Here is a 24,682-nt window from a genome sequence, read left to right as displayed (position 1 = left end):
CAGTCAGGTTGTATTATCTGTATTGCCTGTTCTGTCTTGTCTTGCCTGTTGCCATTGTCCTGCCCCAATGGTGGTCGACAGGAAATGGTTCTGATCTCTGTTCTTGGAGTATAGCTGGTGCAGCGGTTGCTACCAGCTATCTCTTCTGTTCTGTCTCCTGGGATCGCGCTAGCTACTTTTCGCTAGCGCTGGGGATCCTTCTGTTCTGTCTTCTGGGATCGCGCTAGCTACTTTTCGCTAGCGCTGGGGATCCTTCTGTTCTGCTACTCTGTACCTGGATCACGCTAGCCCGCTTTTCGCTAGTGCTGTGTATCCTATCTCTCGTTTGTCCCTGTTTTCGTGTGTCTGTCTTGTTCGCTACGCTTGCTGCAGGCTCGGTGAGGTAACCGTTAAGCAAGCGCTCGCGTCCTCTGTTTCATGTTTGTCTGTTAATGGTTAGTTAGGCGTGCTTGTCTCTATTGTGCTTATCACGTGGAGATCGCGCATAACCGCGTGCACTGTTGCGAATGAGTGCGGTGTTCGCGGTTAGCTAGCGTTTGTTATTTTCCGTATCTCCTTATTGTATTTGCTGTGCCTTTGCTACCCTCGTATTCTATTCTGATCTGCCTTGGTCACGTCTGGCGATCGCACCTCTCGCGATCGCGTTCCTATTTCGTATCTGCTGTTGTGTGTGCGCGGTCGCGGGGGTGGCGACTGGATTGGCGCACACACATACAACCTATCCCTTTGCTCAATCTCATTTGCAATCGCCTCTCTTGCGATTGCGTTCTGCGCTTCGTACAATTCCTGTCTGGCACTTGTGGAGGTACAGAGGATTGGTTCCTCTGCACTCCCCAGCGCCATCTGCCGACAGGAATTTCCCTGTACAGGTGCGTAGCACCTTTTGCTAGGTGCCTGCAAATATACGCTTGTGGAGGATTTCCGCCGTGTCAGCGCACGCGTTGTGCGCTGATCACGGAGAAAGTTCCACAATCGTTACACTCTTCTGTTCTGTCTCCTGGGATCGCGCTAGCTACTTTTTGCTAGCGCTGGGGATCCTTCTGTTCTGTCTTCTGGGATCGCGCTAGCTACTTTTCGCTAGCGTTGGGGATCCTTCTGTTCTGTCTTCTGGGATCGTGCTAGCTACTTTTCGCTAGCGCTGGGGATCCTTCTGTTCTGTCTTCTGGAGTCGCGCTAGCCACTTTTCGCTAGCGCTGGGGATCCTTCTGTTCTGCTACTCTGTACCTGGATCGCACTCGCTTCTCGCTAGTGCTGTGGATCCTATCTCTCGCTTGTCCCTGTTTTCGTGTGTCTGTCTTGTCTGTTACGACCGCTTGCTGGAGGCTCGGTGAGGTAACCGTTAAGCAAGCGCTCGCGTCCTCTGTTTCATGTTTGTCTGTTAATGGTTAGTTAGGCGTGCTTGTCTCTATTGTGCTTATCACGTGGAGACCGCGCATAACCGCGTGCACTGTTGCGAATGAGTGCGGTGTTCGCGGTTAGCTAGCGTTTGTTATTTTCCTTGTTATTCTCATTGTATTATTTCCTGTGCCTTTGCTAACCTCGTATTCTGTTCTGATCTGCCTTGTGTCACGTCTGGCGATCGCACCTCTCGCGATCGCGTTCCTATTTCATATCTGCTGTTGTGTGTGCGCAGTCGCGGGGTTGCGACTAGATTGGCGCACACACATACGATCTGTCCCTTTGCTCGTTCTCATTCGCAATTGCCTCTCCTGCGATTGCGTTCTGCGCTTCGTACAAATTCCTGTCTGGCATTTGTGGAGGTACAGAGGATTGGTTCCTCTGCACTCCCCAGCGCCATCTGCCGACAGGAACTTTCCCTCTACGGGGGCGTAGCACCTTTTGCTGGGTGCCTGCAAATATACGCTTGTGGAGGATTTCCGCCGTATCAGTGCACGCGTTGTGCGCTGATCACGGAGAAAGTTCCACAATCGTTACAGGACCATAAAAAGATTTATGTAATAAAATCTTGTGCTGTTTTCTGGCTGTTCATTTTCGTATTTCAGAATGAAGATTCTCCTCACCTTCCAGAAGATACTGTTGCTGGAGATACTGCAGGAAACTGAGCTATTGCTAAGAAGTTGTAGTTACCCGTGGTGCGTGATCCAGTTTGCCCTCTAGAAGTACTCTTCTAATCATAATTAGTTTAAGTTACCTCATATCACTCTCACATCTGCTGAACAGAGTTCTGAACGTTGAAGCAGCTCCCATCCTATTTTGTATTATTTATTTATAATTAGTGATGTCTTCGAACGGTTCCCAAACCATTCGCCAGCGAACCCCTCACCCTGTACTGCATCCGGGTCGCTATGACCCGTAGTAGTACGGCTGCGCTGGGCCAGCGGTGCGCGTCCTTGATCATGCGCCTGTTGCCGGGCACTTTCTGTGCATGTGCGTGACATCATGAGTGACGTCATGCTCATGCGCAGATAGTGCCCGGCAACAGGCACGCAATCAAAGCCATGCACCGCCGGCCCAGCGAAGCCATACTACTACGGGTCATAGCGACCCGGAAGTAGTACAGCCACATAGACAATCGAGAGCGAACTGTTCGCTCACATCTCTATTTATAGTTATTTTTTTTCCTGTCCACTGTTGGTTCATCATATCCTGGTTCATCTTTTGTAAACCTCCAACAAATAAAGAACGGGGCCTATAATTGGCAAATATATGTGGGTGTCTTTAATGATAGTATATAAGTGTTTTTATTTGCTTCATGAAGTGTACACATGCATTCACATGACTGTTAAAGAATATTTGTGCAGCAGGTTAATGAGACATCAGCCACTCATATCAAATCATTACACATTCTATTCCATATGACACTGACCAGGGGTGTAACTAGGAACCAACTGGCCCCCCTCAGAAATTCTGATGCCCCCCCCCCCCCCCCGGCCCACTCAGGGCCGTTTTGGGGGGCTGGAGGGGTCGCATCATGAGGGAAAGGCCATGGCCACACCTCGGGCTCTCCCCTCTGCGCTCCCCTCCAGCGTCAATCAGTGCCTGTGCAGGCGAAAGGTATGTGTATCTGCCGCTGCCCGCCGCCTGCACAGATACTGATTGATGCTGGAGGGGAGCGCAAAGGGGAAAGCCCGAGGTGGGGGGGACCGTCCCCCCTCCCCGCCAATGTGTGGCCATGGCTTTCCCCTCATGCTGCGACCCCTCCAGCCCCCCAAAACGGCCTTGAGCGTGCAGGGGCTGCATCCCCTATTGTTACGCCCCTGACACTGACTATGCAAGAGATTCCAGCTTTTAGCGTAGCTGTAGGGAATGTATTGGTTATTGCATGATTGATTTATGAAAGAATTTGATTGAGCATTTGCATGTGAGTGTGCAGAGGGTTAATTGGCATTACTTTTTTTGTCACACCCCCTTTAGCACCCTATCAATATTTAAATGTCCTAGGAGGAGCATAAATTCTGTGTTTTTACCCTGCATCCAAAGCAACCAATTTGCGTGAGCATTTGCATGCACGTGCATAGAGGGTTAATTAACTTTGGCTGTATGGACCCGGTTACTGTGGGTTGCTCTGTAACTCACAGGTAGCCAGATGAATTCCCTTAGTGCATGGGTGACCAAATATTTTAGGCCAGGAGCCATATCGTCATTCTTAAGAGTGCTAGAATGGCGATATGGCGAAATTAAACACAATTTTTGCTGATTGCCCTTAGGTACACTATGTCTGTGACATTTTGTCAAATAAAACATTTTCAAGGAATTAACCCATATACAGTGTGCAGTTAGCATGTGCATGTCCCTTTCAGTAAGCAGGCATAGTGCTACTGGCACAGTGGCAGCTGCTAATTAGTGGCTTCTACTGCTACAGTGGTGGCTGATAACCTACAGTGAGCAAAGAGGGAGACAGAGCGGCAACACAATGTGGCCCCTGTATGCGGCACAACAGCTACGGTCTGCAGGCCCCATGGCATTATCAACAGTAGAGAGCTTCAGGGGCCACCAGAAAAGGCTTGGTGGGCCACATTTGGCCCCTGGGTGGACTTTGGACAGGGGCTTAGCAATAGGGGTTGCAGAGGTTGCGACCGCATCTGAGCCCGAAGGGCCCTCTCTCAACTACAGTTCTAGCTCTCTATTAGTCATGTGCTTATAATAATCACTTCTATAGATACTATGAATAGTAGTAATCACTAACAAACTGTTTCCTATCCCCTTCTTGCACCTCAGACAGTGTAGTTGCCAATGGCAGGTTTTGGTGCACCATATCAATTGTTATGTATAGAGTGCTTGGGGGGCCCCATTGTAAAACTTGCATCGTGGCCCAGAGCACCTTAACTACACCACTGACTTTGGACATGCCTGCCTAAGTAGATATTCACATATATTGTTATCTGATGTCACTCATTGTTTACCTGTTTTAGAAAAAGTCCAAATAATAACTCTAGTCAGGTGTGTGGTACAGAAGTGAAATTTAAATTTGAGGAGGTTCAGGCCACCATATTGTTTCATTCTATAAAGGGCTTTTCTGAGGAGTCTCCTCACCTTGCCACTGCATATAAATGTACTACCTACTATTTGTTCTTTTCTATTAAAGAATCCCCCCTGGAATCTGTATAGCAATCATCTGGATGAAGAACAGAACCTCAGGAAAATATTCCATTTTATTATGCTAGAATTGCCAAGTCCAGATTAGTGGGGTGATGTCCATTTACTAGGCCCTTCTCTTGGGGGGGGGGGGGGGGGGGGGGCAGTGGCATATCTACATTGCGACTATGTCCCAGGTGACCAGGGTATGGGTGCAGCATACAAAAAACGTAAGATGTAGTCTAAACTTGAATTGGGATTGTTCAAATTTAAGTGAAGCATGGCCTGTAAAAATGCAATGCTGCAAAAAATCAGCTCATCCATGCCCCCAAAATAACAATTAGGCAGGTTGTCCTTCCCAAATATATAACTAGGCAAAAGAACATTCCCCAAATAACAACTTTGAAGCGTCATGTCTCCATATAAACGCTGGCCAGCATAATATCAAAACTAGGCAGGCATTTACGCCAAATAACATAATGAGACAGCATGTTGGTTCTAAGTAAAACACCAGACCCTGTGATAGTCCACAGCAACAGACAGTGCCCCATGTCAGACCCTGGTAGAGATGCCACCTTTTAGTAACAGCCCGGTAGTACAATATCAGACTTCCAGCAAAATACTTTCCAAAACAGACTTAGCAAAATACTGCCACTCAACTGCACTTACAGACCCCGGTGACAAACAGTATCCCCAGTAATAGAAAGCACATATACAACAGAACCCAGTAAGACAGTACTCCTATTAATAGACATCACTTCTACAACAGAACCCAGTAACAGACAACACCCCCAGTAGCAGACTGCACTTCCATGACGAGAGACCCTGGTTTCAGACAGCACTTCCAGTAACAGACTGCCATTAGCAGACAGAACCCCCAGTAGCAATCAGCTCCCCCATAATAGAACCAGTAACAGACAGAACCTCCATTAATAGACAGCACCCCATGACAGACCCCAGTAACAAACAGGACAACCATGACAAACCTTAGTATTAGAAGGCACCTTCAGTAACAGACCCCAATGACAGACAGGACACCTAGGCATCCCTTATGACAGACCCAGAGCAGAAAAAAAATACCTTACAGAAAGGACTCCCAGTAACAGACAGTACCATAATGACAAATTGGACCCCATTAACAGAAGAACCTCTGACAGGACTCCATAACAGATGGCATGTCCATGAAATATAGAACTCCCAGTAACAGCCAGCACCCCATCACAGGACCCCCCCCTCCCCCCCCAGTAAAAGACAACATATGGCATCCCCTGTAACAGACGTGACACTCCAGTAACACACTCCACCTCCATAAAAGGACCCCCTGAAAAGGACAGCTCTCCCCCAATGGCTGGCAGCGCTGGTGTTCAACACTGAATCTCCCGTCTTTGGTCTTCTCTACTCCCCCTTCCCCTGCATATTATGTGATGCTCGGCAGAAGAGCTGACACAAAATCCCAGCTGGCTGCTGCACCCGTGACCTGGAATCAGCTGCCTGCCCTATACCTGCACGTGGGAAGATGAGCCTCCAGGATTGGGGAGGAGGAGTTGCACTGACATGATATGTATTCCGAGATACTTTAAAAATTCTGTTTTCCACATAAATGGGGATCTCTAGGATTTCACATTTATTGTAATGTATTTCACATTTGTGTAGCATATTGTTGTAAGCTATATAGAAAAGACACACCCATCTTGTCCCATTTTGTATTTCAAGGAGAGAGAACAGGACTCCATTAATTTGAACCCTTGCTGAAGTTCCTGTGTTATTTCCAAATCCATATTTGGCCATAATGGCCTTCATAAAAACCCAATCCCCTGTCAAAGGCCTTCTCTGCATCCATAGAGAGTAGCAGGGTCAGTGATTTATGGAGGCCCCTAACAGAGTGGATCAAAGTCCGGGTCCTAGTTGACTTGTCTGTAGCTTGCCTACGGTATGTGGTATGAAACCTACCTGATCGTAATAAATGAATTTATTCAAGGATAGTTTAATTCTATTGGCCAGGATCTTGGAGTTTTTTGTCACAGTTCAACATTAAATCAGTCTATAATTTTGGCATTGGGTACTATATTTTCCTTCTTTTGGAAGACAGCAATGTGAACTGTCACAGTGTCTCTAGGGAATGAGTGTTCTGAATGAATTGGATTAAAATACTTATTCATGTGGGGATGGATAAGCTGTTTTGTGGTAAAGTAGGGGAAATCCATCTATGATTGGAGAGTTTCTTTTTTTAGCTGGTTTACTTTTCAATTTTGTATACAGTATAATCTTGTTATCAGGGCCGGAGTTACACTTCAGGAGCTTGTAGGCACAGATAATCTAGCACCCTAAACCCCGCCTCTTAACAGGCCACACCCCCAGTCATGGCCCTTATTTTCTTAAATCACATAAAGAGCTAAACGTACATGAACCTAGCAGCGGTGTAACTCAAGAGAAGAGTGGGCCTGCCCAGCAAAATCTTGGCTAAGGCCCCCTGTACTTTAATAATAATTAACAAAATGATAATAATTGTATATACGGCCCTAGTTACCATACAAAATGGGCTACACACAATCTGGGGTGGGGCTAGACAGAACTAAGTCACCACATTGCCTCAAGCCCACCCCCCACCAGATCAGGCGGCAAATGGCAGTGTGTTTGGCCTGAGTGCTCAGCTGATTTGCGCTGCCCACCACGCTACTCTCTTTTTTTTACAAGAGGCACTGATTAAGCCTTGGATCTCCACCACTTCCTACGAGTCTGCAGCTGCTGGACTGGAGCTGGGTGGTAAATGACATCGCCCTCCAGCTCTGAAGAGAGAGGGGACATTTGAGAAGGGAGGGGAGCCGCCTCTGCCACATACTGCATAGGCAAACGCAGGGGGGGATTACAGCTGCCCAGAATCCCCCATCAGACCGGGGCAGTGCAGTGTCTGGGGACAGGCACAAGTTGAGACACCAGAATATTTGCAGGCATCCTGCAGCTCACAGCACTGCCATCTTTCTTTCCCTGCTACAGTTGACTTTAGATGGAGCAGCAGCGTGTGTACAGAGCATGGAGCAGCAGTGTGTGTACAGAGCATGGAGCAGCAGTGTATGTACAGAGCATAGAGCAGCAGCGTGTGTACAGAGCATGGAGCAGCAGCGTGTGTACAGAGCATGGAGCAGCAGCGTGTGTTCAGAGCATGGAGCAGCAGCAGCGTGTACAAAGCATGGAGCAACAGCATGTGTACAGAGCATGGAGCAGCAGCGTGTGTACAGAGCATGGAGCAGTAGCGTGTGTACAGAGCATGGAGCAGCAGCGTGTGTACAGAGCATGGAGCAGCAGTGTATGTACAGAGCATAGAGCAGCAGCGTGTGTACAGAGCATGGAGCAGCAGCATGTGTACAGAGCATGGAGCAGCAGCGTGTGTACAGAGCATGGAGCAGTAGCGTGTGTACAGAGCATGGAGCAGCAGTGTGTGTACAGAGCATGGAGCAGCAACGTGTACAAAGCATGGAGCAGCAGCATGTGTACAGAGCATGGAGCAGCAGCGTGTGTACAGAGCATGGAGCAGTAGCGTGTGTAAAGAGCATGGAGCAGCAGCGTGTGTACAGAGCATGGAGCAGCAGCGTGTGTACAGAGCATGGAGCAGCAGCGTGTACAGAGCATGGAGCAGCAGAATGTGTACAGAGCATGGAGCAGCAGCGTGTGTGCAGAGCATGGAGGAGCAGTGTGTGTACAGAGCATGGAGCAGCAGCGTGTGCATAGAGCATGGAGCAGCTCAGGTATGAGCACAGCCTTGTGCCCTGCTGTGTGAATGCTTCACTTTCCCCTTCATTAGCAATGTCGGTTGTCCTAATTATTATCTGTATCCAAACTGCTCCTGATCTATACCGTTGTCAATCAGGAGCAGATCGCACATTTAGGCAATAATTGTCAGATCCTGTCAGTGGGAAGGGGAAATTGCATTATGTACCCAGTAATAGCCTACCATATTATTATACAGTATTGTGTGTGGCTGAGGGAGACCTTTCAGGAATCCCCCCTTTGAAAATCCCGGGTTTGCCCCTGTACTGTAAGGTGCCTGTAGGCACGCGCCTACAGTGCATTATGGTAAATCTGGCCCTGCTTGTTATAGTAAACTCCAAGGGAATCGGGAAAAGTTGTTTACTATATCAGAAGTATACTATATCAGAAATTGTGCTAGAAATGGCCCAACATGCCCTGGTACATTCTCTGCTGCAAAGGACCGACTCTGTCCTCCCATTGGAGGGACAGTACCTGAACTTGCACATTTGGTGGACTACAAGTATACCTTAAAGCTGCATAGCAAGGCTGGACAAACTGCTGGTACAGTATCCAGGTCTCCTAAAAAATTGCAGCTGTCATTGAGTAGAGGCAGCCACTCACTTCCTGTGGCTCCAATACCTCAACAGGCGGGAATTGCAACAAGTGTCCTGCAATACTTTCTGTTCACACTTGAGCCAATTATGAAGCCTCCCTTCAAAATGCAGTCAATCATGATAAGCCACTCACATGAGAGTTACACAGTTACATAGTTATTTGGGTTGAAAAAAGACATACATCCATTGAGTTCTACCAGGAAATAAAGTACACTAGCCTGCTCCCTCACATATCCCTGTTGATCCAGAGGTAGGTGAAAAACCTTTACAAGGCATGGTCCAATTAGCCCCAAAAGGGAAAAAAATCCTTACCGGTTTCAAATGGCAATCTAAATATTAATAAAATCCCTGGTTCAAAGCAACCAGGAATTACTGGTCCTCCAATACCTCTGTAGGTGGGGCTTAGCACTTTCCTATCTACTCTCTTCAGTTTTGCAGCGAGTAGGCTCGCTCTGATCTGCACTACAAGTGAAAGTAGCCTATAGTGTGCTCCTCACGCTACCAGGAGCATCATCGCTAACAAGGGAAGAGATTCTCAGGAGTGCATACAATCCTGTGGGAGGAGGACTGTGATGATACTTTTATCGGTGATTGCAAAGAGGAAGTAGTAATTCTGCACCCACTTTTGCTTAGGTTCACATTATTCCTCATTTTACCCAGGCAGCTTATTTGTACAGTACCATGTATCCAGCGCGTGCATATGACACATGTGTCGCCCACTTTTTACTATATACAGAATCAGCGTCACGTAGGGGCCAAAAAAGATTTTTACTATAACAGAAATTTTATTATATCCTGGATTACTATACCAGGCGTTGGTCCCATAGACTTATAATGGAGATTGGCCGGGACCTGGAAAGGCAGTTTATTATAACGAGATTATATTGTATTGTCAATTGACTCTCTACTCAACTTCTTTCTAGGATAAAGAGGCCAAGAGGGGAGTATTTTCTAGTTTGAATATTAAGATTAAGATTTTTTTTTAGTTTAATATGAGGCTGGAGTTCCTTGTTCTATTCCTTCTGCATGTTGTATAGGCTGGTATAGTATTCTTTGAAGGTATTTATTCATTCAGGTCTGCAAGCTGGCCCTGTCTGACTTTGATTCAGGAAATGCAATTGATTTGATGTCTTTTCTTCAGGGCCCTGTCCAGTAGCCTACCACTTTTATTTCTCCAGTCATACATTTATGAAATATTCTGAAAAACAGATACCTTGATTTTGATGTGTAAATCTTGTCTAATGCTTGGTACAGACCATGCAATTTCCCGTCAGATACATGGGTCTAATCGATTATTTCCGACAGGTCCAATCTGATAGTTTTCTGATCGATTTTATATAAAAGTGATCAGAAAATCGATTTCATATAAAAGTGATCGGAAAATCCCATCAAAAAATTACTTGCTGGTTGAATAAAAGAAACTTTAAGTCAAAATTTGCAAGGGTTATGAATAATTATGGGCAGCACTGTAACCCTATTCTCACACAGAACCCTCCGTCTACCGATGCCTAACCCTAGGACCCCCTCCCCCGGTGGTGCCTAACCCTAAGGCCCCGCCTGGTGGTGCCTAACTCTAAGACACCCCCTAATGGTCCCTAACCCTAAGAGCCTCCGTAAGACCCCCCTGGTAGTGCCTAACCCTAAGAACCCCCCCCCCAGTGGTGCCTTACCGTAAGAGCCTCCCTGGTGATGCCAAACCCCCTGGTGGCCCTAACCCTAAACCTTTCCATCCACTCTACCACAAAGCTGCAAAGTGCAGAAAAAGTAGGTACATTTTGGCAAAGCGGCTATTTTCATTCACGCAAGCCCTGGAGCCCGGGATTCTATTGTACACTGATATTTCAAATCATTGCCGGTAATTGTTCGCCCTGTCATCATTACCATAAATCGGGCACCTCCATTTGCTGCATATCACAGCCATTATAAAAGCTGGGATTTGTGGCAAAAAGGTAAACTTCGCACCCGGAGGCACTTAATATCGGCTCCCCACACATTTTTAGTGGGGGTGGAGGGCAATTGACCTCACTTGCTAGGGGGTTAATGGGGGTCATTAAGTTGGACAACTTTGTTGGACTGTCCCCGTTAAGCTTTCGCAGGGGGAGGCCAATGCTTTGTATTGACAACCCTTGTCAGAAGCTTACCATATTTCATTACCATCTCATAATTTTTATCGTTATTAAAGGATACCAGAGGTCAAACGTTTTGGAGAAACAGGGGGAGCAGGCATATACGATCACCTGTCCTGATGCCCACCGCTCTCCCCCTCCTCCTCTCCCCGAAAAGCCCCCAGGATCCACTTCTGGTCGGCCAGGTCAGTCTCTAGTGTGCAGGCACTGGCTGCGCATCCTACAACGTGGCCGGGAGCGCACTGCGCATAAGGTCAATACGTCATACGTATGACTTCCTACCTTCTTGGTCAATTCCAGCCCACACTGTAGGATGCGCCTGTGCACTAGAAGTGGATCCCGAGGCTTTTTTGGGGGCTGTAAGGTAAGCTTCAGGGGGCAGAGAGAAGGGGGAAGCGGTGGGCATAAGGACAGGTGATAGTATATGCCTGCTCCTATTGTTTCTCCACAACGTTTGACCTCTGGTATCTTTCAAAGGACTACTGTAGGGGGAAAAAGAGTTGAACTTACCTGGGGCTTCTAATGGTCCCCCCCAGACACCCTGTGGCCGCGCAGCCACTCACCGATGCTCCTGTCCCCGCCTCCGGTTCACTTCTGGAATTTCTGACTTTAAAGTTGGAAAACCACTGCGCCTGCGTGGCCACGCTGACGTCACCAGGAGTGTACTGCACAGGCACAGACTGTACTGGGTCTGCGCAATACACTCCTGGTGACGTCAGCAGGAGTGAGGGCACAGCCGCACAGGCACAGTGGTTTCCAGAAATTAACCGGAGGCAGGGGCCGGGGCATCGGTAATAAGTGGCTGCGCAAGCACAGGACGTCTGCGGGGGACCATTAGAAGCCCACGGTAAGTTCAACTCTTTAGAACTTACAGCACGGTGGCGTAGTGGTTAGCGCTCTCGCCTTGCAGCGCTGGGTCCCTGGTTCGAATCCCAGCCAGGGCACTATCTGCAAAGAGTTTGTATGTTCTCTCTGTGTCTGCGTGGGTTTCCTCCGGGCACTCTGGTTTCCTCCCACTTTCCAAAAACATACGGATAAGTTAATTGGCTCCCCCTTAAAAATTGGCCCTAGACTACAGTACTTACACTACATAATAGACATATGGCAATGGTAGGGATTAGATTGTGAGCTCCTTTGAGGGACAGTTAGTGACAAGATATATATATATATATATATATAAACTGTACAGCGCTGCGTAATATGTCGGCGCTATATAAATACTAAATAATAATAATAATAACTTCCCGTAGTCCTTTAAGGCCATTTATTTTTATTACTGATAGACAAATAATAAAAAAAAAAAAAGGTAATGAAGACATAATTCTTTCTGACTTTATTCCAGTACGGTTGAGGAAACTCAAGACTCAAGTTTTACAGCTGTCTTGCTCTTTTACTCCCAATTCAATATGCTTGAGGTGATGCAGCAAGACTGTTTTATAGCTTTTCACTCATTGCTCGAGTAAAGTACCTAGGACTACAAAGCCCATTTTGGCAAGGTGCATAAAACCGGGATATTGCATAGCACACACATACACTACAAATACAAAACAAATAACATTTCATCAACATAGTGCATAGGGACGTGCGTTCTACTAGCGACTCAGACCTACGCATGCGCCACATAGGCAACAGCGCTTTATCAGTACTGCGCAGATGCGGTTCGTTTCGGTAGAACCCCGTCCGTGACGTCATTGCGCCGGAAGCCTCCCGCTCCGTGGCCCTCGGTAGCGTCTATCCGTACACAAAGCCAGGCTGCCGCCATCTTTCTTACAGGCCGGGCGGAGAGCTCGGGCCCCGGGTATGACACCGCTGTCTCCTCGGGCCTCCGCCGGGCGGAAATGAGGCCAAGATGTCGGTGTCTGGGTTGAAGGCCGAGTTACGGCTCCTCGAGTCTATTTTCGGCAAGGAGCACGAGAGGTTCCGGATCGTAAGCTGGAGGTTGGATGAGCTTCACTGTGTGTTCATCCAAAGTACTGGGGGGGCCTTGACTATTCACTGCAACATCACGGTGAGTGTACAGTGGCGACGGCCTGCCAGCTGAGCCTCCACACTCTGCTGTGTTTACACCATACGCAGTTAGCTGCTGCCTGCACTGGGCCAGCTGCTTGCACTCAGAATTGAGGCTGCTGCAGTGTTTGTTCTGTCTTAGGTTCTCACTACTGGACCAGAAATACAATGGTCCCAGTGCATTGGTATCATGAGGAGGCAAATTGTTGTACATTTGTCATACAGACGTGTTAAACATCCAGGTGTGTTGAGGGCATTAGGAATCAACTAGAGGAGCTGTAACAATCATTTGTTACATTATCTAGTTTGCAAAACACACTGAGATGCAAGTTTACCATTTTCATGTGAATAAGCTTGTGTAGCAAATTTTGAAATCCCACAATGACGATTGCAAGTGTAGTTGTGATGTAGAAGTTTGCACAATTCTACTGTTATCTCAGTTTTGAGAGCAACAGGTCTCCGGTTCTAGACAGTAGTTGAGATGAGATTTTTTATTGCTTTAACAATTCATACAATAAATCTGTTCCTATTCTAGACATATCGTGGTAGTCTATTTTAGAGGACCCAGCAGGAAACCTCTTAGGGAGCAGTTCCCCACAGAACCCACAAAGCCTTGTGATTGGCCAAATTGTGTGGGTGTACTTAACTGCAACCTATTGGAAGCCTAGCAATACTGTAGTGTGCTAATTTTTCGCTGAATTTCCCTGAAGGGGCCCATACACTGGTCGATACGATTCGACTGGTGTTAAGCTTTCGCAGGGGGAGGAACATACTTTGTAGTGACACCCCTGGTCAATTTACCATATTTCATTACCATCTCATTTTAAGCGTTTATTAAAGGATCCCAAAAGATCAAATGTTTTGGAGAAACGGGAGGAGCAGGCATATACTATCACCTGTCCTGATGTCCACCGCTCCCCCTGTCCTCTTCACCCAAAAGCCCCCAGGATACGCTTCTGGTCGGCCGAGTCGGTCTCTAGTGCGCAGGCACTGGCTGCACATCCTACAGTGTGGCCGGGAGCGCACTGGGCATGAGGTCAATACGTCATACATAACTGGCTACCATATGGGGGGAGGGCGTGGAGCTCTGTAAAACAGCGCCAGAAATTTGGGTGCAGCTGGTGCTGCCATAGGCCATAATATGAATTCGAGCTATAGCAGCGCTTGGTGAGTAATTTGCGTGCCGTCAAGACATCACAAATTACAATAAAAATACTATAATTTGGCTGCCAGCAATAGCTGGAAGCCGAATTACATATTTCACCGCTCTCCATGGCGATCTAGAGGGGGAGTAGTATTTAAAGAGAACCCAAGGTGGACAGATGGGACACAGATGCATGTTCTCTTCCTCATGACATGCCTCTGTGTCCCCACATTGTTGCTCTCTGCCACCCCCCTCCACACACACACTGCCGCGCTATAGCTATCTCAGAGGTAAACGCGGAGAGGGATTCCCTGTTCAAAATGCTCGCCAGGGGCGTTCCTGCAGGGTTTCCAGCTCTCACCCTGGCCGTGCCCCCTGCCGCTCCTCCACCTCTCTGCACGCTGAGACACACAGTCCCTCCTTGCAGTGTCCTGACCTATAGGTCACGAAAGTGAAAGTGGGCCAGTGCGGCACACACGAGTGGTAGGGAACTGCGCTTTTTTTTCTTTCAGCTACCTGATTCCCTCAGCCCCCCAGATCCGGGAGCCTAATTTTTTATTTTTTTTTTACCCCTGGGGGCTCTCTTTAATGCCGCCAGCCCTTTTGCAGGAGCAGGGTGAGCAGTTTTACAGCTTTACCCTGCGTCCAGACCTCCTGGTGGCTTAATCATATGTATGCTGGGGGGGGGGGGCACATATGGCTACTATACTGGTTTGGGGGGGCACATTATTTAATGTAAGGGGCATCCCTGGTCCAAATAATTGTGCAATGAAGTATACCGTGGTATTTCTTTAGACTGTTATCATACCGTGGATATTCACACTGTTGCAACCCTAGTGTATGCCTAGGATTTAGTCAAACCTTTCCAAACATCTCTGAATAGAATAATTCAGCGTGGGTGTTCTATGATCCCTTTGTAGAGCTGCTTATATTGGTGGTCTAAATTTGGTTGGTTAGAGGACCTCTACTGCTTGAGCTGCCGTTACTGTCCACCCCTATGGCTAGCTCAGCTAGGATCATTCCATCTTCTAACTGCACTATTGTGCAGTTACTGAGGTCACTTCATCCACCGTAAAGTGCTGGACGCAGCCGCCGTACAGTGCAGACCCAAGCGCTATTGCTTTGATGCCGCCGCTGCCTTCAAAAGCTGAAGTCTGGTTACCATAGAAACGGACAAGAATAGGTGTCCGTTTCATTGCCAGCTTCACTACAGGGGTCCTTGACGGGCAGCATCTAAACATAAATCCGTATGGCTGCGTCCCCTGAAGCTAGCAATGAAACGGACACCTATTGTTGTCAGTTTCTATGGTACCAGTCTTCAGCTTTTGAAGGCAGCGGCGGCATCAAAGCAATAGCGCTTGGGTCTGCGCTGTACGGCGGCTGCGTCCTGCGCTTTACGGGTGATGAAGTGACCTCAGTAACGGCAGCTCAAGCAGTAGAAGCAGATGCCTCCTACTGCACAATGGATTAGCCTGAGTCGCATCAGTAAGGTATATCTTCCGACGTGACTCTAAAGCAAAGAATGGATAGTGGCAGTGTAAAAAATGCTTTTGATCAGCCACAATACATGTCATTAACAATGCTCCACCTACAAATATTTACGTTAAAGTGACTAAAAGACATTAGCCATAGTGCCCCTTTAAGACCGTATTCCTTACCAGTATGTCACTATGCAGATGGAAAAGTAAGCAATTGGGAAGAACTGATAATCTCAGGCCTAATCGGATCACAGATTAGTTATGGTATATTGGACAGTCACGTGAGGCAGTAAGGTAAGGAAGAGGGAGAGGGGTGAAAGGATGGGTATGAGGAAAAGTAATGTCAACAATGTGATCCATTTTTAAATTTAAGCTTAAAGTGAACCTGAAGTGAGTAATTACTTGCCTATGTAGAGGGGGAGGCTCTGGAATGCCAGAGCCTTCTCGGTTTGTCCTCTAGTCTTAGCCGCATCCCTCTTTGAAGTTATTTGACCTGGTACACTGAATACCGCTTCGGCCTACCTCTGGCAGCCTACAGAAGTACTCGCGTTTCCGAGCACTTGTGAAGACCATATCATCCATACTGCACTGGGGATTGTGAGTATTGTACATCCGAAGGCTGCCCGAGGTGTACCGGAAACACAGCCGTTTGCAGAACTTCAACAGGGAGATGGCACTAGAACTTCTGGACAGACCGAGAAGGCTCTGGTATCCAGAGCCTTCCTACTACATAGGTAGATATTTAACCTGAATTACGTTTCCTCACTTCAGATTTGCTTTAACCAGAACTGGAAATCTGCATTGGCTAAGTCAGAATTTTTGATAGTCTGCTTGAATCACTCAATTTAGATGCAATAAAGCATTTTTGTACGTTTATTTAGCTTTGTGCTCGCTTAATTATTTGATTTAAATCAGAATTGACTCATTATCAGTTTATTTGCAGTTCCTAGTTTCGATAAGCCTGCATGTTTCTGGTTCTAGTCAAACTGAAATTTGCTTACAATTCAATGGGCTCTATTCACAAAACTTCTCATAAATGTGTTATTTATCACCTAATTGATAAAATTAACCATTTAGGACATTTACATGCAAAATAATCAAAGTAAGTTGTTCCTGATTAACTTCATTTTAATATTACTATTTTAACCTTAATTATATTTTTGCTCTTTGAAAGCTTAAAAATGTAATCTAGATAAGGTGAAAAAGCTTTGTGAATCATGCCCATTGTGTGCTTATTGCTAAACAAGAGATTCAGTTTTGAATTGAAGGACACCTGACCGAAACAAGGCTACCTAAGGTAAGCCTTGCTCCCGTACCTGATGTCGTGCATATTCTGACAAGGAGCATAATGGCTGACAATATGGCTAGGGGTGCGATAGTCAGATATAACCTGACATGGCATTATCCCCTTCAGATCAAACTGTCAGACTAAGTCTGACACCTTGATCACACTGCACTACGTAATATAAATATTATGTGGGTGTATTTGCACTGCCTGTGCCACTGCCGGATCTAGTCAGGCTGCTCCGATCCAGGGCTGTGGAGTAGGAGTTGGAGCAATTTGGGGTACCTGGAGTCTGAGTCAGTGGTTTCATAAACTGAGGCGTTGAGTGATTTTTGTACCAACTCCACCTGGTAAATATTAGACCAAGGAGTCGAAATCGAGGAGTCTGAGCTATTTTGGGTACCTGGAGTCAGTAGTTTCATAAACTGAGGATTCTGAGTTGGATGATTTTTGTGCCAACTCCACAGACCTTCTAAGTATTAGGCTAATCAGTTGGAGTCAAGGAGCAATTTTGGGTACCTGGAGGCGTACAAATGAAATCGCCGCTGGGAGACTTGGGTGCAGGATACAGCCGATATACGTCTTACCCTGCTCCTGCACAAGTCCCGGCAGCGTTAATTACTACTCCCCCTCCAGGTCCACGTGGATGGTGGAGAATGATGTTATTCGGCTGCCAGCTATTTCTGGCGGCTGAATTAGTGTTTTAAAAGGTAACTTCTGCTCCATCTTCTCACTGCGCCGAAGTTGCTCACTGTGTGCTGCTATAGCCGTAATTCCTACCATGGTCTGTGGTGGTGCCAGTTGCGCCAAATCTCGAGCGCTGTAATGCATGTGTTCGACCTGGAGTCAGTGGTTTCATACACTGAGGATTCTGAGTTGTGAGTCAGATGATTTTTGTACCCACTCCACAGCCCTGCTCCGACCAAAGTGCTTTGATCCCTTTCGGCTCCATGCTGCACCGCATCTGTTATGCTCGCTCGCATGCATTGTGAGATGACGCTGCAACGCTCTCAGCGCTCTGAGTGGTGAATTGTACACGCTTCTTCGACTTGTGTAATTACAAAAATGAGATGGACAAGTCGAGACTTGTCTTGACTCATACTTTTCTTGACTTATAGTTGGGTCCCAGCATCTACGTGTCAGTTTTTGTCCCTCTCAATAGCGCCCACCCCACTCCCGATCCCCATGTGTGAACTTTGGATCTAAGAGAGCGGCCACAGCGTAATCGCGCATACCAAATCCTGTGTCTGCTCTGGGTGGTCAGTGTATATGCTCAACAGCATGAATATAGAGGAAAGACAATCCGGAGCACCGACGCTGGATTCTGTATACGCTGTGGCCGCTCTTAGATCCAAACATGGAACACACATGGGGAGCAGGAGAGAGGTGGGTGAACTATTGGGGAACTATAAGTTGAGAAAAGTAGGTCTTAAATTTCTCGAGCCAATGATATATGGTAGCTTGTCCAGTTTTTGATTAATTTTAATTACACAAGTTGAAGAAACCATATTTGCTGATCTAAATGTACAGCACAGTCTGGGGTATCTGGCACAGGTGGGGATTGCTTGGTGCCAGATACCTAAAGGCTAGTACACACTAGCAATTTTGATTGGCCAATGATTGGTCAATTTTACCACCTCCATGTAGTATGAGGGCCAAACAGATTTTCAATTCTATGCAGATTATATAGGTAAATGGTCATACTACATGGAGGTGGTAAAATTGACCAATGATTGGCCTATCAAAATTGCTAATGTGTACTAGGCATAAGCTTGCTGGTTGCTTGAGCAACCGGCTGAAAAAGTGTCAAACTCCCCCTTTAGATACTTATGCAGCCTCCAGCGATGGCTGACAGTCTCCCTGTATCTCCCCTAGGGGCCAGAGTGGCTTTCCTAGTGCACGGAAGCTGGAGTCTCAGCTGACCTGCATCGGGTCATGTGACACGCCGGCAGGGCTGTGGAGTCGGTACAAAAATCATGGGACTCCTCAGTTTAATAAAACCACCTACTCAGAATCCAACTCGGGCTCCTTGACTCCAGACTCCTTAGTCTAATACTTTCCAGAGCTGTGGATTTGGTACAAAAATCATCCAACTCTCGACTCGGACTCCTCACTTTATGCAACCATCGACTACGACTCCAGTTACCCAAAATTGCTACAACTCCAACTCCGACTCCACAGTCCTGCATGCCGGAGCATGTGAGAAGGTACAGGGAGACTGTCAGCCATCACTGGAGGCTTGGTCAGTACTCCTATATATACCGCTTGCCAGCACCCACAGAAAGCTCCCCAAAAGAGGTTCCCATTATCCCTCAGGCATGCCGGTTAGTTGAGTCTTCCGATTGCCTGAATTCTAGGTTGCATAACACCTTAACACATGCGTTATCAGTGTGAACTGCAATAGAGACTAGGCATAGGCCTCAATTCACTAAGCTTAACTCCTGTCTTTATTAACTCTTATGAGCTGTTTTACAGTTATCACAATTATATCACCATGGTGATAACTGTAAAACAGCTCAGAAGAGTTATTAAAGACAGGAGTTAAGCTTAGTGAATTGAGGCCATAGACTTTAATACAAATCCTGCATGCAGCGAGTTATAATAGCGTGATCAGTTACAACACAGAGATTTAAACAGGCCCACAGAATATGGGCGGTGAGGTGCAGAATTATTCTGGAAAGCAAATGATCAATGTAAACTTTGTTGCTGGTCTTTGTGATTATAATGCTAAGCATATGGATATTGTAAATGATCAGGTTACCTGGAGTCAATCATTTACCACTTTAACACATTACTCCTTTCAGTGATAGATCCGATCTCGGCAGAGATCTTTTCAAATATCGATTTCTCCACTGTTCCTGCTAGATTTGTATTGCTTGTATCAAGCTATGGCATCTGTCTCCTACTGTGTCTGCCTACAGCACTTTGGCTTTCTGGCCAATCTTCCAGAGATTTGCCTTTTCCAATCAATGCTCAATCAATTGGTGCCTCCTCTATTTTTGATATATTTTTAATTCTCTATCAAACTGACTACTATATTAAAATATTGTAAAATGTGTGCTGCAATTATGATAGCACCTTAATTGAAATTTGTTGGAAGGTAGTGGTGGATTCTTTTATCTGAAACCAATATTGCTGCTTCAACTCTTCAGTTTTCACAAGGTCAACTTGACCAATGTCAACAAAAGAAAAACAAAGGTCCTATGATCCAGTAGTGCAACGCGGCACTATCTAATGTATAAAAATGTGACGTTAGAATTAAGCATTTCAGGACTTCAGTTAACGCTTTAATCATATGTCCTTCAAATGTAAATCTCACCAGAGAGGCATTAAAAATCGCAGTACAAGTAGTCCCTGAATAAATTTTGAAGTCGAAACACTGTTCCTGCTCTGGCCCGATTTGCCTCCAGTGCCCCTCTGTGCCCTCCCTTGCCTCCACGTCCCACTCTGTCTCCACTGTGGCGTACATATAATTAAGCCGCCAGGATAAACGGCTCACCCTGCTCCTGCAAAAGTCCCTGTACTGTTAATTACTATTCCTCTTCTTGGTCACCGTGGACAGTGTGGAAATAAGTAACTTGGCTTCCAGCTATTGCTGGCAGCTAATTTACACAGTTTTTATATTTGGGCTCCATCTTTTGACAGCTCCCAAATTACTGACTGAATGTCACTTTATCCGTAATTCCTACTACGGCCAATGGCTGCACTCCTGTGCTTCTTTCATGTTCATGTCCTGTGCCGCCTTCGACTCCCTGCCTCCTGCTTCCCCCGTCCTGAGCTCTTGAATATATGGCGGATGTAAGCTACTCATCTCTATGCTGAAGTCAATCACCGTGTGACATTCACTCTAGCACCCAGCAATTATGCGTAATTACACACGTCGCGCAGTAGGTAATGCTGGACAATAGAATGACCTGCCAGCAGAGAGGAATGTCGTACAGCGATAGACTCCGGCGGGGAGGTGAGTAGATTACATCTGCACTATTCTCTGACTCACGGCACACAGGAAGGGGGTGGATGGAGGCACAAGAGGAGTCCCCAATGTGACGGGTTCAATGGCTCCTTTATATCCACTGGCTGTTCATAAGTTGGGGTCTCCCTGTATGCTCAAATCTTCCTATTAATGAGGTTGTGTTCACACTAGGTGCACTGCTGCATATCATTGAAGTGCAATTATGAGAATGTTACCATGGCAGTTCTATATACTATGGAAAATAACATGCATAGTGTGTATTGCATTATGCCTGCGTTGCAAAGTATGCGTTACACAACACATAGGTCTCAATTCACTTTTTGGTAACGAATAGGTCAGTAAAATACTGCATTCTGTATTTTAGACTTTCACACAAGCGGTGATCATTCTGTAATTTACCCCAAAATGGTGCTACAAATCACTCAGACCTGCTTGATGAAATGTAGAAGTCTAACCAGTTGTAGAGAGTAGGTCTCTGCAACAAGCTGTGTTCTGCTGCAGTGATATTCCCCCACTTCTTCCAGTGTTGTGATGATTCTTCATGTATAAGTGGCGTGCATTAGTTGTTCCTGCTTCTGTCCTGTGACAGCTTTCAAGAGCAATGCTGGGAATACACTATACGTTTCTGCAGCAGATAGATGGGTGGGTTCAATAGATAATTTTCGACATGTCTTCTCTCGCGTTCGATCGTTTTGGCGCTCGATTTCTGATAGAAGCGAATGGAAAAAGATAACAAGTGGAAGAGAAAATAATTGAGCGGCAAAAACGATCGAATGGAGAATGGAGTAAAAAACAGTGGCATTGTGTATTCCCAGCATAAGTCCTCTCTGGCAGATATGCATGCATGCCACTAGAGGGCCCTCTTCTGTGTATCAGTATATAGATCTGCGAAGCTAAAGGAACACAAAACCTCTGTGTTCTTCTCTTGCATCTCGTGTGTGTGTGTGTGTGTGTGTGTGTGTGTGTGTGTTTTTTTTTTTGTTTTGTTTTTTTTTCTCTTCTTCAACTTTCTGATGTCCCGCCTGGCAGTGCATTGGATAAAATAGAGTAGTTGGACAAATTGTTATAATAGTATCGAATGCTGATTGTTAGTTACAGACAGCTCCAGGTTGGTTTTACCTAACCTCTCACTTGTTGTACCAAATGCGCTCATCTTTGTGAATTGACATTTGAGGTAATTTTCCTCACTGTTAGCAATTCACCTCACTAGTCAGTAATTTACCTCACTAGTCAGTAATTTAACTTTTTACAGTGCAGAAGGAGCCTTAGTGACTTGGCATTTGACAAGATCAGCTGTTTCCAGTATTGCCAAATGCAGTAATGGTTATTGAATTTAGGCTATAGTGGGAACTTGGCCTAAAAAGAGGTATCGAGTTCCACAAATGCCCTCTCCAAATAATATAGTTCAACTTTTTTAGGGTTTAGTAATCAACACCTGAGCTGAGGGATTTGGAGGCTGTCCTATTTATCTCATTTCAAACTATACCATTTCCCAAGAAGTCCTACTGATCTCTTTAGCTGCAATAGTGGCTGAATCACACACCTGAAGCAAGCATGCAGCTAATCCAGTCATATTTCAGTCAGAAACCTCTGGTCTGCATGCTTGTTCAAGGACTATGGCTAAAAGTATAAGTTGCACAAGATAAGCAGGTTAGCCAGGCAATTTGCACTGAGCACTTACAATGAACCTCCCCATAAGGGAGGTTCCTAACACAGTATGCTGTTGGGGGTCTGGGAGTTAGGTGGACCACTGTTGCTTACCTATTGGGAGGCTGCTCATGTAGCCTGGCTGTCCTGCTGATCCTCTGCCTCCAATACGTTTCGCCATAGACCATGAACAAGCATGCAAATCCGATATTTTTCAAAAAAATCTGACAAGATTAGCCACATGCTTGTTTCAGATGTGATTTAGGCACTACTGCAGCCAAAGAGATCAGACGAAATGCCAGGGAATTTGCATTGCTTAAAAGGGAATAAATATTGCCAGCCCTATATACCTTTCACTTCAGGTTCCCTTAAAAGAAAATACATAACAGCTTCCATAAATGACAGTCTTTCAAATGGTGGGCAGCTTTGCTCATACGATGTAACAGTGTTCTCCCCAGAAATTTTATCCAGGCGGGTAGCATGATAAAGTAGCCGTGTGGGGCAATATGAGAGAATGCAGGGCCGGCGCTTCTGTGCGCAACTCTACTTACAGCATAGGAGGAGGTGAGCCGCTGACAGCCGGGTGCTCACCAAAAATAGCCGGGTGGAGCACCCGGCTAAAAGAGCCTAGGGAGAACACTGGTTGTAAGTACGGTAATAATAATCAACATGAATAGAAGTACAGTAAGTCAGGCTATGAAAAATTATTTTCAGATGGTGACTGAAACCTGGATTTTCTGCCCTACCCTTAGTCTGAGTTCACACGTGTGCCTTTTCCCTCAAACTTGAGATTGATGACATTTACATTTGTATTTTTTTCATAGCAGAGATCCTTAGATACTGTAGCAAAATCCTACATTGTAGCAAACAAACATGCGTAGTGTTTGAAAATTCGGACAAAAATGGTTGTGTTTTCCTCACTGATGAGCAAGAACACTCCGTAAAAATTTGCTTATTATTCAGAGATGGTATATAATAACTGTTTATCTAACAGGTCTCACGTTACACATACTTTTATTTTAAGCTAGTTTTGTGTTGACATTTATAGTTGCAAGATGAATTAGGATTAAAGCATGAAACATGTTTTTTTTTGTTTTTAATAGATGCTAAACTGAAATAAATATGTAGGCTATGGATTGAAATTTTAGAGCCAAGTCAGCAGCGTTGACACCCATATTTCTATACTGACTGGTTTCCTGTAAACTGATAGATGATTCAGTGGGAACACCTGCAGTATGAAAGATTTGTTAGTACAAGCGCTTTGAGTCCCCAGGGAGAAAAGCGCTATATAAATGTTGTTGTTGTTGTTATAGCTTCAGGTACTCAAAGCAGGATACTTTAGTCACCTGACTGAAACTGGTAACCTTGGTTATTTCGTAAGACAATCTGCCCAATTACCAACGGTTCACAATCAAAAACTGTGGCAGGACGGATTCTTTATGGCCAAGGACCAGGGAATATTTCGCATCAGTGTGAACCTGCCAGCAGTGGATGAAACTGCATTGGCACTATGCGAATTTAAGTATGTTGGCTTAATTAGTGTCAATGGACCCTTTTATCAGAATTTAGCTTGCAGAGTCTCTGGGTTAAGCTATGTACATGCATTTCTATTGCCCTAAAGTATTTCCTGATACATTCAGGTAACGTTATAGCATATGCAGAGGGGTCCAATGAATTTAGCGCTGATTATATGTACTTCTGCACTCCAGATGTGTCGATCACTGCTCCTTTCAACTGTTGCATAGGAATGTACATAGCTTCACATATGCTGTCTATCAATCTTATCCTTTCTTGTCCTCTTCTTTTGCCCTTAATTTTTCCAAGCATCAAGGAGTTCTTCAAAGAATCTCATTATGTGACCAAAACATTTGAGTTTTAATAGTAGTACAGTAGAATCTCTTTATTGTGAACTCCAAGGGACTTTGCAAAGTAGTTTAGTATGGTAAATCAGAAGCTTACTGTATCAGTAATTGCCATACCTAAGTACCAAATGTATACTATAGAGCTTTATCTTAATTCAGTTAATTGGGATACATTTTCTTTTAAATGCTTCAGCAAGCAAGCGCAGACAGCGTCTAAGCTTGATCAACATGCACAGTGCTCAGTATGCAGGGATTTCCATGCA

At 45.7% G+C, this 24,682-nt stretch overlaps 1 protein-coding gene across 1 annotated transcript in view; it reads left to right on the top strand.

Annotated features, from left to right (window-relative positions):
• Positions 1–12,695: 12,695 nt before the first annotated feature.
• The window catches only part of UBE2Q2 (ubiquitin conjugating enzyme E2 Q2), a 38,513-nt gene continuing 26,526 nt past the window's right edge, over positions 12,696–24,682 (top strand). The window contains exon 1 of the mRNA XM_068275852.1: positions 12,696–13,031. Within this exon, the coding sequence (XP_068131953.1) occupies positions 12,873–13,031 (159 nt within the window). The 5' untranslated portion in view covers positions 12,696–12,872. The remainder of the gene's footprint in view (positions 13,032–24,682) is intronic.

Source organism: Hyperolius riggenbachi, chromosome 3 (assembly GCF_040937935.1).
Source record: "Hyperolius riggenbachi isolate aHypRig1 chromosome 3, aHypRig1.pri, whole genome shotgun sequence".
NCBI classification, from domain to species: domain Eukaryota; kingdom Metazoa; phylum Chordata; class Amphibia; order Anura; family Hyperoliidae; genus Hyperolius; species Hyperolius riggenbachi.
Note: the sequence above shows the minus strand (reverse complement) of the source record. Positions and strands in the feature narration are given on the sequence as shown.